Below are 13,604 nucleotides of genomic sequence, written 5' to 3'. Positions count from 1 at the left end.
CTAAAAACTGGTCTCGGTGTGATCGGCCCCCAGCAGCTGTAGGCAAGGTTGGACAGTCTGCAATGTAACTATGGTAACATACTCATCCATTTGTTTATATTTCTCTTGATGCTGTACGTCCCTTGTTTGGGAACAATGAGTCTAATAAAGAGATAACAAAGAAAATATTCTATGCTTTGTGTGCCATCTCAGATTCTACCTTTCAAAGCATACTGTTGAAAATGTCGAGGCAGCAGCTTCACGCCGCTGAACCAGTGTTTGACAGCAGCATTAAAGTAAAAACAACCAAATAAAAGGTGATGAAATAAAACTAGGTTAATTAAAAATGTGCGTTCATTCACAGTAATACTGATTTAGAAAGACCAAAAACAGATATTCTGTCACAAAAATGATATAGCCCATTTCCTACTGTTTGATGAATTTATGTCATAGGGTCATGATAATATGGGAATGATGTGGACATTCTCATGCTTAAAGGTTCAAAATACGATTAAAGTACAGATCAGCTATAATCTGATCTAAGTATGCATTACACTGACTCTAGGTCTGTAAATGTAAGGATTGTGTATGTGACACATGCATCAAATCAAATTATTTGAGATAATTGACAAATTGTATCATTTTCGCTTTTAATGTCTGTGTTTTGGTTCAGAGTAGGTTCAATTACCGTGGTTATCAATATGAATTTATTTTTCTATTGACCTTAAATGTGTCCATCATGCAAAATGCACTTTTTGATGTCTTTTATACATAAATATGTGTCCCCCGGTGTGCGAGGGAACTCACAAAGTGTCAGAAAATACAACCCTCTCTCTTTTCCTCCATACCCACATCTCTAAAAGCTGGGGTAGAAAGGAGCTGATCCAGATTTGAGTCCGATATGACGTAATATTGGAAATGTGGGCTGGCTTTACAGCCAGTTTACTATCAGAAACATACATGCTAAAGAAAGCTCCTAACTCTCTACTAGACCATTGTCTAACTCTGACCACTGACACACTTTTCATCTATGAACACATGATTTTGCATTCATTGTGGTTTTGGATTGCAATGGCAACAGGTAAAACCGAGAAGCTCACTGGTCAATGACTTTCCTGTTTACATTTTGAGAGAGGACCCTTCTTAAGGGCAACCTTGTTAGAAACGTTATTTTTAAATTAAAAGCAAGCCCTGGCTGCCACCCTGTTTGAACTTCATTTTGCTATTGTGATTACAACTGCTTAAATCTTGTGATGTTTGTCAAAATCAACTTTCAGAAATCCCGTATTCCGAAACTGGTCTTCTCCACTCAGGCCCCACTCTAAACACCCGAGAGGCCTCTCAGGACATTCACCAAAAACACTCTCCAAACCTCAGCTTTTCCTTAAAGTCCGTAGAACATGATATGACACATATTTTGGAATCAACCCACTGGTATTCTTGGAGATTAAATTACATTTTATATCAGTTTACACAGCAACCTTCCAGGACATATTCACTTGGCATTTTAAGATAAAACACTTTTGTCAGTCTCCCCTGTACTGATCCAACTTACCACTAGATGGTGATAAAATGTCAGTCCTTCTTTCCTCAACATGCAGCCTCAGAACATGGAACAGTTGTCTGTTTGGGTGCATAAGAGCCCTCTACTGGCAATGTTACATATTAACAACATGTAAGCCTACAACTTTAAATATTGAACCACAAGGAAGGGGTGGTAGATGTATTAAGATCTCTAACTTAAGTTAAATTGACTGTACCTCACTGTAAAAGTCCTTCATTCATAATGTTAGTCAAGCATACGTAAAGTATGAATGTTTAATCAGAATTTAAATACATAAAAGGTCTCCTGTGACTGTTATAACACACTACTACTACTACTACTACTACTACTACTACTACTACTACTACTAATTAAATAATGTGATTATGAACAATGCATAAACAGGATTGTACTGTTGATCCATCTGTCTATTTTGTTCATAAATTCAACTTAAATGCAACATAGGCTCCTCCTTAAAGATATAGTAGGCCTACAGTAGAAGGAGTTCATCATTTGGTTGTATGTAGCTAATGCTTTTTTGTTTGAAACTTGAATGTGTAGTAAAGTTGTAAGTTATTGTTCACGCCAATTGGTACAGGTATTTAGATTTGACATTGTTGTTGTAGGTATTATAAGCAGTACAACTGAAATAAATATGAATGTACACGACTTTAATGTATTTACTTGGTTACTGACTTTTACGTAACCTGGCAACATCCGCCGATCTGTTTACTTACGCGCGTTACGTACGTACACAGACCACCAACAGACAGACATCATGGCGGACGTGTTGGATCTTCATGAAGCGGGAGGCGAGGACTTTCCTATGGATGAGGATGGTGATGGTAATTTTAATACTTAACTCCACTTAGATCAGATGCTCCATAAGGCCAGCGTTCAAACAATGTGTAAATATTTAAGTTTACTTTAAAACGGAAGTAGCTGTAAATGCTACGAAGTAAAAACGCTGACTGCGTGGTGGAAGGCCAAAGAAATGCTAACAAGCTAATATGAAGCTAACAACGTACTGGTGGTTCATTCAAACATTGTTTGTGAGATAGCTAGGTAATAATTGTTGAAAAGGTCCCTTTCACAAACCACGTAAAATCATTTTGTATATCCTTAAAGCTATCATTTGATCACACGTAGCATGTTATTAGCCGACGATAGCACGCTGTTTCTGTTTTTTTAAACTTTAGCTAAAGGCTAATGGTAGGATACGCTAATAAAAGGGGACAGGACTTACACTCGTACCTATTTCAGCGTCCTTATCATTTGTTTTGTTTTGCTTTCATGTAATCATCATGTTAACTATTCAAATTATATCAGCTGAGTTTGCATTTTATAACTGTAACTCAAGTCAAGTTTACATTTTTCTTTCCCAGAGAGCATCCACAAATTAAAGGAGAAGGCCAAGAAGAGGAAAGGACGAGGCTTCGGCTCAGGTGAGTTACCATTGTTTGGGTTATATTGCTTTATGTTTTCTTCAAAGTTATCCCTATATTTCCTTTATTGTTGATATAACTAACATTGTAATATATTATAATGGGCTCTCCACTTATTTAAACTTATAAAAGGACCATGGACGTTTCGAATGCAGTTTAATGCTAGAAAAGTGTCTTTCCTGCGAAATAAAGGCCTAGGTTTGAATTGGTTTAATATCACCAGACTTTTAGCTATAAGTTGAAATGTTATCATATTGACTTGGAGAAACACACATTGAACATTTTACCTTTTGGAAAAGACATGGTTTAGAACAGAACATAACATCCCTTGAAAGGTCTAATTTGTGTTTCACACTAAGACCATCTTGGGCAGAGAAAGATATATTTTCACCTGTAATCTCATTTTTCAGCATGCTGTTAGATTTGTCGTCAGTGCTTGATATTTCTCTGTGTTACTGTTTCCAGAGGAAGGAGCCAGGTCCAGAATCAAAGAAGACTACGATACTGTGGAGCAGGACGGTGACGAACCAGGCCCTCAGAGATGTAAGTGTTGCTGTTTTTCTCTGTAAATTAAATGTTTACACAATTAGAACCAAGTAAAAAATACACGTCACCCTTAAATGCCAATGTGATTCATCAAGTGCTTTGTTTAAAACTTAGACAATTCATTACATTTCACAAAACAAATGTTTAAAATCTCTGTATCCGTAACCAGTTTGTGTCTCCTCTAAAATCACATTTGCATTACATTTTAAATGCTTTAATTTGCACATTCAAAACATATAGATTTAAATAACACAATTTGTCTGATGTACAATAAAGTAAAACATCTTGTTCTGTGTCACATGTTGGGACTGTTCCTTGAGTTATCAGTATATTATGTGTGTTGCTCTTTATTTTCAGAAATGCTTATGTTTTTTGAATTGTGCAAAACAAGCAATGACAAACATGAAGTAAATCATGGAATATAGGTAGAAAGCGGCAGGATCAACACGTTAAAAAAAAAAACAGACCCTTACGCCTATTCTTGTTTTTCTGTTTTTGCAGCTGTGGAAGGCTGGATCCTATTTGTAACAGGTGTACATGAAGAGGCCACAGAGGAAGACATCCATGACAAGTTTTCAGAGTTTGGAGAAATCAAAAACCTGCATTTAAACCTCGACCGCAGAACAGGCTACCTCAAGGTGAGACGGATAACCATTCATGTTTCTGTGACACAGCCTCTGGGCCACTTTCTTCAACCGATTTTAGTTGTACATGTACATTATAAACCGTTATGGGGAGTACAACCTTTATTTAAACAATCCAATAGATGTTCAACTTTGATGTTAACCTACTGAGAAAATAAAAAGTCAGTGAAAGAAATTGGTTTTTTGAGAAGATACTTTTGGAATTAAAAATGATATTATAGTTCAGTGGTTCAATAGAAAATGAGACTCACCAATACTCTACACACACCCTTTGTTGGCTTAATTTTAAAAAGGCGTTGTGCTGACTTGTTATTAAGACAGCCCATCTGATGGATAATATCATTTAAGATGGCCTAATTATATTTAGTTTGCTACACACCCGCTTCCTGTGAGGATATTGAGCTAATAAATGACCGATTAAATCATCTTCCAATGAGAGGGGAAAAAAGACTTGAATTTTCAATCTAACTTTAAAATGAGAGAAACAATTATTCTTAGTTTTCTTAACTATTTCAATATTGCCCTGCAACTGTTTGGCAGCACGACTGTGTTATTTGATCATTTATGGTAACAGTACAAAGCCTTGTACAACAGCTTTGGCTAGAACCAATTTTAAAAATGAAATGAGACTATAAAAGCAACAAACCCTGTGTCAACGTAGCCAGGAAAACAACTGCCCTAGTCACCCTAAATCACACTAATTCTTGCCTAAATTAAGAATTATTTCCATATGAAGAGATCACAATACACGTTTCATCCTTCCTGACTGGTATAAGACGTTTATTTTTTGTTGACTACAAAACCTAAACACTTCTATGTTAAGCAGATTTGCTTTACAAGTAAACCATGTTGTCACAGCTACTTGCTATTGGCAAATTGTTAACATAACATATGTATACGTTTTTAATTGCGGGATAAACAAACGTTCGCAGAATGGATCTGTATTTCTCTAATGGTTTTCTCAAAAAGACACATTGACCGTTTCTTTTACTGTCCAAATGTACAAAAACGGTCCTGTAATCCACAAGATGGCAGCATTGTTTCAGATATGAAGAGAGAACAAATTTGGCCCTGAAACTATTTCTCCACTGTCATTTCAGTACAAGCAGTTTCAAGCCTTACATGATTTAGTGTCAAACTTGAATGTTTTTTGGGTTCTTTTTCAATGCTTCAGTCATCTAATGTGTGTAATGTTGGCTTAGCTTTTATGCTAATCTAAAAACACTTGTTTCCTATTAGAATATAACATTAAAGGGTCAGTAAACCTGTTTGTGAATTTTAATGAAGCGTTGCCTAATTCCCAAAAAGTGATCCCATACATTGTCATTAACTCACATGCTCTCCTGATGACTGTTTAAGGGATATGCTCTGGTGGAGTATGAGACATACAAAGAGGCCCAGGCAGCCATGGAAGGGCTCAACGCTCAGGACATGATGGGCCAGCCTATCAGTGTTGACTGGGGATTTGTCAGAGGGCCCCCCAAGAACAAGAGGAGGTGAGGGTGTTGTGTTTATTTATTGTGTGTTTCGGCGTAGTGACTGTAACTTCCAGGACCCAAAAGAGTGTTGTCAACATTTATGTTTCTCTTTGTCATCTGCATTTTTGAAAGATTTCTGCGCTATATGCTAATTTTGGTGCTATTTCATGATCAAGCCTTTTTAATTTCTCATATATTGCCTAGCCCTCAGTGTTTGCAAAATCTGGAGAACCCTGTGCTTAATATAATTTCCCAGTCATTGAACTTTTCCTTTCCCCCCCCCCAGGACTGGTGGACGGAGACGCAGCAGAAGTCCGGACAGGAGGCGTCGTTGAGTTTGGCGCTTGTCATTGGCGTGTCTGTCACTTTGACGGGCAGTTTCTAATCCTCATCTTCTCATAAGAAGCAGTTTTTTCGTACGATATTTTTGTGTAACAGTTGTATGGCACCTAGTTGTACACATTTCAAATATTGGGTTTAGGAAAGTCTCGGAAGAGACGAATAACAAATTAATAAATTGGCCTCAAAGCAGCATTTTCATTTTTTTGTAAATTGCTTATGCTGCTTTACAATGCAACTAAAGGGTATCTATTCAGCTGTCTGTGAAACTATAATTTTACTTTCGACACCGACTTGCATGTACTGCATTATTATTGTTCCTTCAAAATGTTGTATACGTTTCTCAATGTTGCGTGTGTAATGTTGTGTTTTGTTTTTATATAACTTGGGGAACATTAAACTTTTTAAAAGATGCGTGTGTCCGGTTGTGTTTTATTTAGCCCCGCAAATGACGTCGATTTTACATCATTCTCGATGACCTCACCCTGGCAGTGGTGCCGCCCCTGTTGTTTTGTCAACCCCAAAGCACCTGCCACTCTGGGCCATCAATGCCACACTCATAGGCTACTTGGACAAAACCCCTTGCCCTTTATTTCTCTGCAGCCAATTGGCAAACGCATGTTTTGTACTCTCGTTCTCATTTGGTGTTTACTCTATCGGGGAACATCAGTCAAAGACTCCGAGAATGACCATTGGTTCTTATAAATGTCAATGAAATTGACTCTACGTTCTGATTGGCTGGATCTTTGTGGGGGCGGGTACTATTCTTCGGTTGACGTTGTTGTTGTAAGTGGTAGAGAAATTACTTTGTCGGCGGTGGTCCGGTCTGGGATTTAACAAGTAGTTCCACCTATGAAGATGATAAAAAGTTAGGAATTGTTGGTATTGGAAACGTGTATGGTATTCGCATGTGGCCACTTGCTGGAAAACTAAATGGGACGATGAGAAAAACATCTGCGAGGCCGTTGAAGGTAAGCAGTAAAGGGATACTCCAGCACTAGCGTCAACGTTAGCTAACGCTAGCTGCTGATTAGCCAGGCTTGAAGCAGCCACTTGCTAGCCAAACGTTACTGTTCAGCCTACTTACCGATACACAAACATGTATTTGCAATAAGAATGAATGAATTCGTGAAGGGGAGATGAAATGGACTATTAGGTGACAATAAAGTTATTTGGCTGAGTGTAAACGGTGCAGGAACCCCATGCGTTTGAACGCCTCAAATGCGTTTATGTAAGCATGTGTATTGTTCGTTGATATTTTGTTTCGAAGAATAGTCGTAGCCATGGAAGCTGGTTTAGAGTCAACAGTTAGGACAAGCCATCACCTGGAGCATGGATATGCATCTGTTTACTAAGCAGGTTGACGAACATAATTGGTTGCTGAACATTACATTAGCTTTACGAGCTGTCAACTAAAGCTGTGCAGGTTAAACAGCCATTCAAGTTGTGCTGAATTTCATATTAGTTGTATATTTGTGCCTTTATCTGTGGTCATTTTTGCCTAAAAAATGAACTTAAATTCTGCAGGCTAGCTTTCATATAGCTTGCAGTCACGATTTAGATGATCTAAGCCCGGTTCTTATTTAAGCTACATTTGTGATGTAACATTCTCTTAAAGCACAAGTTTAGTGAAAATTGTTGGAGTAAACTGTTTAAATTGGAGTTAATTTCCTAACCTCTGACCAAAATAACCGGTTTCATTAAGCTAAAGTGGCTAACGTGATCGAGTGAGTAGCAAGGCAGTTTTTCCTAAACCTTGCTGCCAGATATGTGTGACTATACTGCCTGAGCTGGCTGGTCATTCAGTTCATTTGTTTCCGTGCTGGTTTTGAAACTAGGACTTGTGTTATTTGCCGTTATTTCCTACTACACCACGACGACAGAGTGTTGCGTTACACTTTGCCTTGAATTATTCAGGTCTTGTATTGGTCGGTTCTTTTGTTTGCTGGCACACCAGTACAGACCGTCAACACAAAAAGTAGGACATAGGTGCAGAAGTTCTGCACTGCACTTGGCCCACAGGGAGACTATTTATGTTGTTAAAAAGCCATATCCTGTTGGACATACAGGCAGCAGTAAGTAGGAACTTCCACCTACAGGGTTAGTGGGATTTAAAGAAGCTAGGTATTGTGCTGTGGAAAATAAAACGCATCCAGCCCTACCAGCTGTACTCTGGTAGCTAATACTAATGGCTGTCTGCCAGTTATAAAGAAGACTGTCGATCATTAGGAGTAGTAGTGTTACAAGTTAGAATACATCGCTAAATGCTAGTTTTACACGTTTAATGAATAGGATATTTGCCACAAAGTGAGCCACAATAAGATTCCCATTTGATTTAATTCAGGGGCCCGCGACCAATATGAGAAGATATAAAATGCCTATTATGACATTATCACTTACATTTATTCAACTGACAAAAAGCAACTTAAATAGGATTTGAGTCCTTTTATTACTAGGCCTTCAACATTGCTCATGTTTAGGCACTGTTTTAATGTTTAGGAAGGAGAACATTGACGCAATTGTTAACACGGGGAATGTCATAACGAACAGGGCCGAATTCACATTGACACATCTCCCCCAATATTCAGATACACTCAAAATGTCCCCCCTCCCAATGTATAGCCTAACTGATATACATTTTTTTAAATGAAATTGCTATTCTATGTCTTTTTTATTTTGGCTATTTGTATACTTGAAAACCTTCATTTTCTGTTATTGTGAACTTCACCAAAATCATATATTCATATGTAAATTGGTTCCGCCTTGGTTTGTTTATGCATACCTTTATTTTGTACCCGGGGGGTGTATTTGGCTGTTGCACGTCCAAGTCCAGCTTCAGTTCTCATTCATAACACTCCGTTCGATGTCTCACTATGGGATACGCCTCATCGCGGAGCAAACAGAAGCATCAATCTCATTTACGCCAATTCTGATTGGCGGGTGATCTCGACGTCATCGTCAGGGAATCCACCCCCTATAAGTAGCTTGCGCCACGACGCATGCGTCATTCAAACACCTCTTCTCGCTTCAGAGCACATCTCTTTATCGGCAGCCGCGCAGCTTAACTGTCCACAGACGGATCCAAGCTATCCTAGCTAAATTCGGTCGACGGACGCTCGCGAGCTACCCTTAGATATTCTTCGAAGAGAAGATTGTAGGTACTAACACACCAGTTAGTACCACATTCGACCTCATCCTTTTTCCTTTTCTCCTGAAATCGAGAGGTAAGGTTTTGACTTCTAGCTAGCTGCACACCACGCCGCTAGCTTGTCTCCCTCGCTATCGATACCACGACGGCGAGGACGTTTTCTTCTACTCTCATACCAGAGAAGAAAATAATTAAGGGCTATTAACACACCAGTTAATACCCCTTTCGGAAATAAATCTACGCCGTCGCTTTTCTCCGGACTAAGGACGAGTTGTTAGATTTTTCCCCGGCAACTTTCCTGCTGAGAGCGGGCCCTCTCCACGCCGTCACCACGGCAGACAAGATGGACGCCTCTCTCCCTCACACCAGAGGAGCCGGGAACTCAGTTGCAAGGCTCTGTGGCTGTGGGTTCAAGATCTCGGACACAGACACACACCAGGTCTGCTCGTCCTGCCTCGGGCTGGAACACCATGATGTGGTGGAGGCTGTCGATAACCCCGGCTCGTGCGGGCATTGCTCCCGCATGTCCCGAAAGAGCCTCCGCCGACGGCTAAAAACTAGCCTGGCGAGATGGGACCTCCTCACGTACTCTGATGCGCCGGATGGCTATCAGGACACGAGGGCGTCCCCCGCTAAGATTGAACCCCGCACTGTGTCGGTCTGGGGTCCATCAACGGCGGCAGCTGCAGAACCGGAGTCCCACCCTGTATCAGGCTGGTACTCGGTAGCGGCTAGGGACGTGAGAGTGGGACCCCACGCTATACCAAGCTGGGCCCCCCGGCTGGACCCCACCATGGCCAGGGACACTTTACTAACTTAGTGAATGTGGCCTTGTAACTTTTCTCCACACAGGAGAAAATTCCCTGTAGTAAGGAAAGGGGTAGAAGGTGAAAGTCAGTATTGCTCTGTGTCACCTCCTTTGAAAGCGTGGAGACTGCGCACGAGTAGCGCGGGAGCCCTCAGAGTGACCATTAAGTCCTAACGTGGTGGATGCACAGTCCAGGTATCCTGCTCTGTGGGGCCCACACCCGCCTTGTAGCAGGGGCGCGGGGTCCTGTCTTACAGGGACCCCCTCCCCCCCCACACCCCCCGACAGTAACCGACTGGCGGTGTCGGTGGCTATTAGGGGCCGACCGGCATGTAAATGTCCAGTCACGCCTTGAATGGTCCTAGTTACGGCACCACGACAAGAGAGTGAGACCAGTCTCTACCCAAAGAGCTGCACCACGCTTGGCCAGTCCGCAATGCCGCGTGGTTGCCACGCATAACGCGACTTTCTTTGCGACTATTACTCGTATTAGAAAAATTAAGTCGCTTGTCTAGATAGCGCCCGAGTCGGCGCTGTGTGGGTGTTCGACTGAGTGTGTGGTAAAACTACACTTTCAGGTCAGACGTATACCACTATGCGGAGACCGTCGTCTCCGACAGGGCTCCCAGCAGTGTTGACCCACGTACGAGTGAGGAGCTCCTCTCCTCCGCTGGCGCCGTGGGTGTTCTTTAGTCAAAGCACGGCCGGTGTACATTGACCCCTCTTGCGGTTGTAGAGGAATTACCCAAATGTATGCTATACACAGCATAAAGGTAGGAGTGCTCCCGTACCACAAGGAGATCTCTTTTCTGTAGTCCGCCAAAATCCCACCCCCTTGTGGCGATTTTGAGAATCCATTAAAATGCACGCTGGCAACACCTCCAAGGACAAAAAGGTCTTCTGGCGGAGGTGTCCCAGCTGAAAACATTTCTGGAGAGGTCGGGAAGTCTGTACCGCACCGGCACCTCTAGACGAGAAACGCCATATCTGGCGTGGGTAATTCGTACCGGGGCATGATCAAGTTCAGCCCACGGTCGGCCGCCCGCGTCAAGGAAAATGCGTAGAGTATCACTGGGTGATGAGAGGCGCGCGTGACTGCGTGCGCCCCGCCCCAAGTCAGACTCCCCGTCGACAGGTCGAAACGACTTTGAGGGAGACCCCTTCATGTCAGACCCGAACCCTTGTTGTACGAAGGAAGACACAAATACTACGTTTGAGTCCAGCTCGTCCACATAATTGCCCCCCTGTTAAAAACAAGGGCACATTATTGGGAACAAAACTGACAGCGGCTCTGTCGTTGGTCAGCATGTCCATCCAAACGGCTCCGCCTATGGGACAACAGGGGAATTGCCCAAATAGCGCCGAAGGCATGTAGCATGTTTGTGAGAGACACTGACTCTCTTGTCTGGCTTCCCTCGTCAGGCGTGAACAGTTCCCTGTGGGACTGTACATTCAGTGTCTATGGAAGGGACACCACCGCATTAATACGACCCCTCACCACATTTGACGTAGAGGGCCTTGATACACCGTCAGCAGGAACGACATCGTGTTCTGCAACACACACTCACACTCGTAAAAACTCGGCATTGAAAATTCTCATAGACGAACCTCGAGTTGTTAGAGTTAATACCGGCTCAAAGACAAGGGAGAGCAAGCAAACTTTTGCCCCTTTATGAACCTTACTCTCGGCGAGACTGAAACAAGCTGCCCATAGTGTTCTTCATATCGAACAAAAGGATATCGACTCTACTTAGAGGAGAGAGTCTTTTGCCAAACTTTGAGAGGAGGCCCGGACACTCATGTCTTACGGGCTCTCGCCCTCCTCCCCCCACTGTAACCCAGGCTCCGGCATCGGAGCTTGTAGAGGACGACTAAAGAGTAAATCTCAGTCGTCTCTACTGTACAGGGTGGTAGTCTTACAGGAGTTAAACCCAGGCGCAAGAACCCCAGGAAAATCACGGCTTCCGTGACATTCATGGCAAGTAAGGTCTGTTAAGGGGTGGACTGTACGGTAGCGCACCACCACCACACAAAAAATTGTTGAGCGTAGTCGATCGCCAAAGTTCACTACCACCCCCGAAGTGTCATGGTCGGCGGTGGACGCGCAACACGTGACACTATCATCTCCGAAGGTCGTGGTCGGCGAGTTGACGCGAACGTGCACTATCACCACCGAAGTCTCGGGGTCGACTGTGACGTAAACGTGCACTGTCGCCTCCGGGCTGTCGGGTCAGCAGTGATCGCAGACGTGCACTGCCTTCCACCGAAGTTTTGGGGACTGCAGCGAGTGACGCGCGTACGTACCGCAATTTTTGGGACAGCTGAGTGATCGTACGGCGCACCGCGCGTCCACGGAAGTGTCTGGGCAAGATTACAGGCGGAAAACTCCTCTACGGCATCGACGAGAGTTTTCCTTGTTACCGGCCTGACAAAATAAACAAAATACAAAAGAAAGTAAAAAACTCGGACGCGGAACCAAAATTGGACCTACGCAGTCGCCTTTACCAAATATGTCTTTTATTTGTTGTTATAAAACTGTCCTACACATAGACACGTGAACTCCTACCGCACTCGCAGTAGAGAGCTCCGTCCTTGGTGTAGACCCCGACCTCTTCGGCCGAGACAGTGTCTCCCCCTCTTTCCTCCCGCAGGTCCAACGAGCGAAGAAGGAAAGGCAGTCCACCGACTCCAGACCCAGCCAAGCGCACGACGACGCCTTGGCCTCTAGACGACGCCGGTCGAGCGGGTAGAGGGACGGACCCGACCCCTGAGCCAGCCCGACGACGGAGTCGACGGGTCATAGTTATGTTGGTGGCTGTCCACTCCCCGTAAAGCCCCGGCCCCGACGGCACTCTGGCAGCTCCCGCCAGCATGCACCGCCGACCTGGTCTCTCCGTTTACAGGAGCCTATTGGCGACAGTTAAGAAGCAGGTATTCCGACCCGGTCTGGAACGACGCCACCAGCCTGCGCGCAACATGGCCTCCGTCACACATCACTAAGGTACATTATTCCGCGGTTAGGCTCTCTCGAGCACGACATCCTGTCAAATCGCTCTCTACAACTCCGGGAACCTCCTGTTGCGACGCCGAACATCCGAGCTAGGCGGTCGCACCTGACGTCAGCCAGCCGGAAGTGGCCGTCGCACCCACAAGGACCCGGCACGTCTGCGGTAGGAGTCCTCCTCCTCCAACTCGACGTGGTCGCCAAGTAACCGCCATACGCCTGTCCGGGCTCGAGAGGTATGGCAGTGTCAAGGTCCCTCCTCCGTGGGACCTAACCCCGGAAACAATGACCATCCCTGCCAGAGAGGTCCTCTGGCTGTGGAGTAGGTCGTTGAGACCTTTTTGGCAGTCCCTCAACGAGAAAGAGGAGGCCACGAACCCCGTGTAAAAAGGGAGCATCGCCCTGGATCTCCAGAGGAACCGGGTAGAGCCCGTACTCTACAGATCGGACCTACGTCGTGCAACCGTGTGCGGCCGGACGTCCAGGTGCGAGTCTGTCCCGCTTCGACCAACACGATAACAGGCCGTTCGTCTTCGGTAGCGAGGGCGGTACAGTCAGACCTCAACTACCACACCTTCTCTGAAAGGAGGGACGAAATAGGCAGTCTCTCGCCTTGAGTCTCCATAGGAGAAGCAAGAGGTGCAGAAAGGACTCTGAGGCCCCATAGATA

General features: G+C 44.0%; 2 protein-coding genes across 5 annotated transcripts in view; both read left to right on the top strand.

Moving 5' to 3' along the window:
• The first annotated feature begins 2,251 nt into the window (after window positions 1-2,251).
• Window positions 2,252-6,388, top strand: rbm8a (RNA binding motif protein 8A). 2 transcript variants are annotated; one of them, XM_010776198.1, is made up of 6 exons: window positions 2,252-2,367; window positions 2,908-2,967; window positions 3,433-3,510; window positions 4,015-4,151; window positions 5,517-5,653; window positions 5,922-6,388. In XM_010776198.1, exons 1-6 carry the CDS (start codon window positions 2,301-2,303, stop codon window positions 5,968-5,970), a joined length of 528 nt encoding a protein of 175 aa, XP_010774500.1. In that variant the 5' UTR covers window positions 2,252-2,300; the 3' UTR covers window positions 5,971-6,388. The 2 variants fall into 2 exon arrangements, with proteins under 2 accessions (XP_010774500.1, XP_010774501.1); XM_010776199.1 differs by having other exon boundaries at window positions 2,262-2,361.
• Window positions 6,389-6,776: 388 nt separating this feature from the next.
• otud7b (OTU deubiquitinase 7B) overlaps window positions 6,777-13,604 on the top strand; it is a 46,972-nt gene continuing 40,144 nt past the window's right edge. For all 3 annotated transcript variants that reach the window (XM_010776197.1, XM_010776196.1, XM_010776195.1), the window contains exon 1: window positions 6,777-6,945. The gene's annotated coding sequence lies outside the window, so the exon portion shown is untranslated. The remainder of the gene's footprint in view (window positions 6,946-13,604) is intronic.

Source organism: Notothenia coriiceps, unplaced genomic scaffold (assembly GCF_000735185.1).
Source record: "Notothenia coriiceps isolate Sejong01 unplaced genomic scaffold, NC01 NC01_scaffold00016820, whole genome shotgun sequence".
Taxonomy (NCBI): Eukaryota; Metazoa; Chordata; class Actinopteri; order Perciformes; family Nototheniidae; genus Notothenia; species Notothenia coriiceps.
Note: the sequence above shows the minus strand (reverse complement) of the source record. Positions and strands in the feature narration are given on the sequence as shown.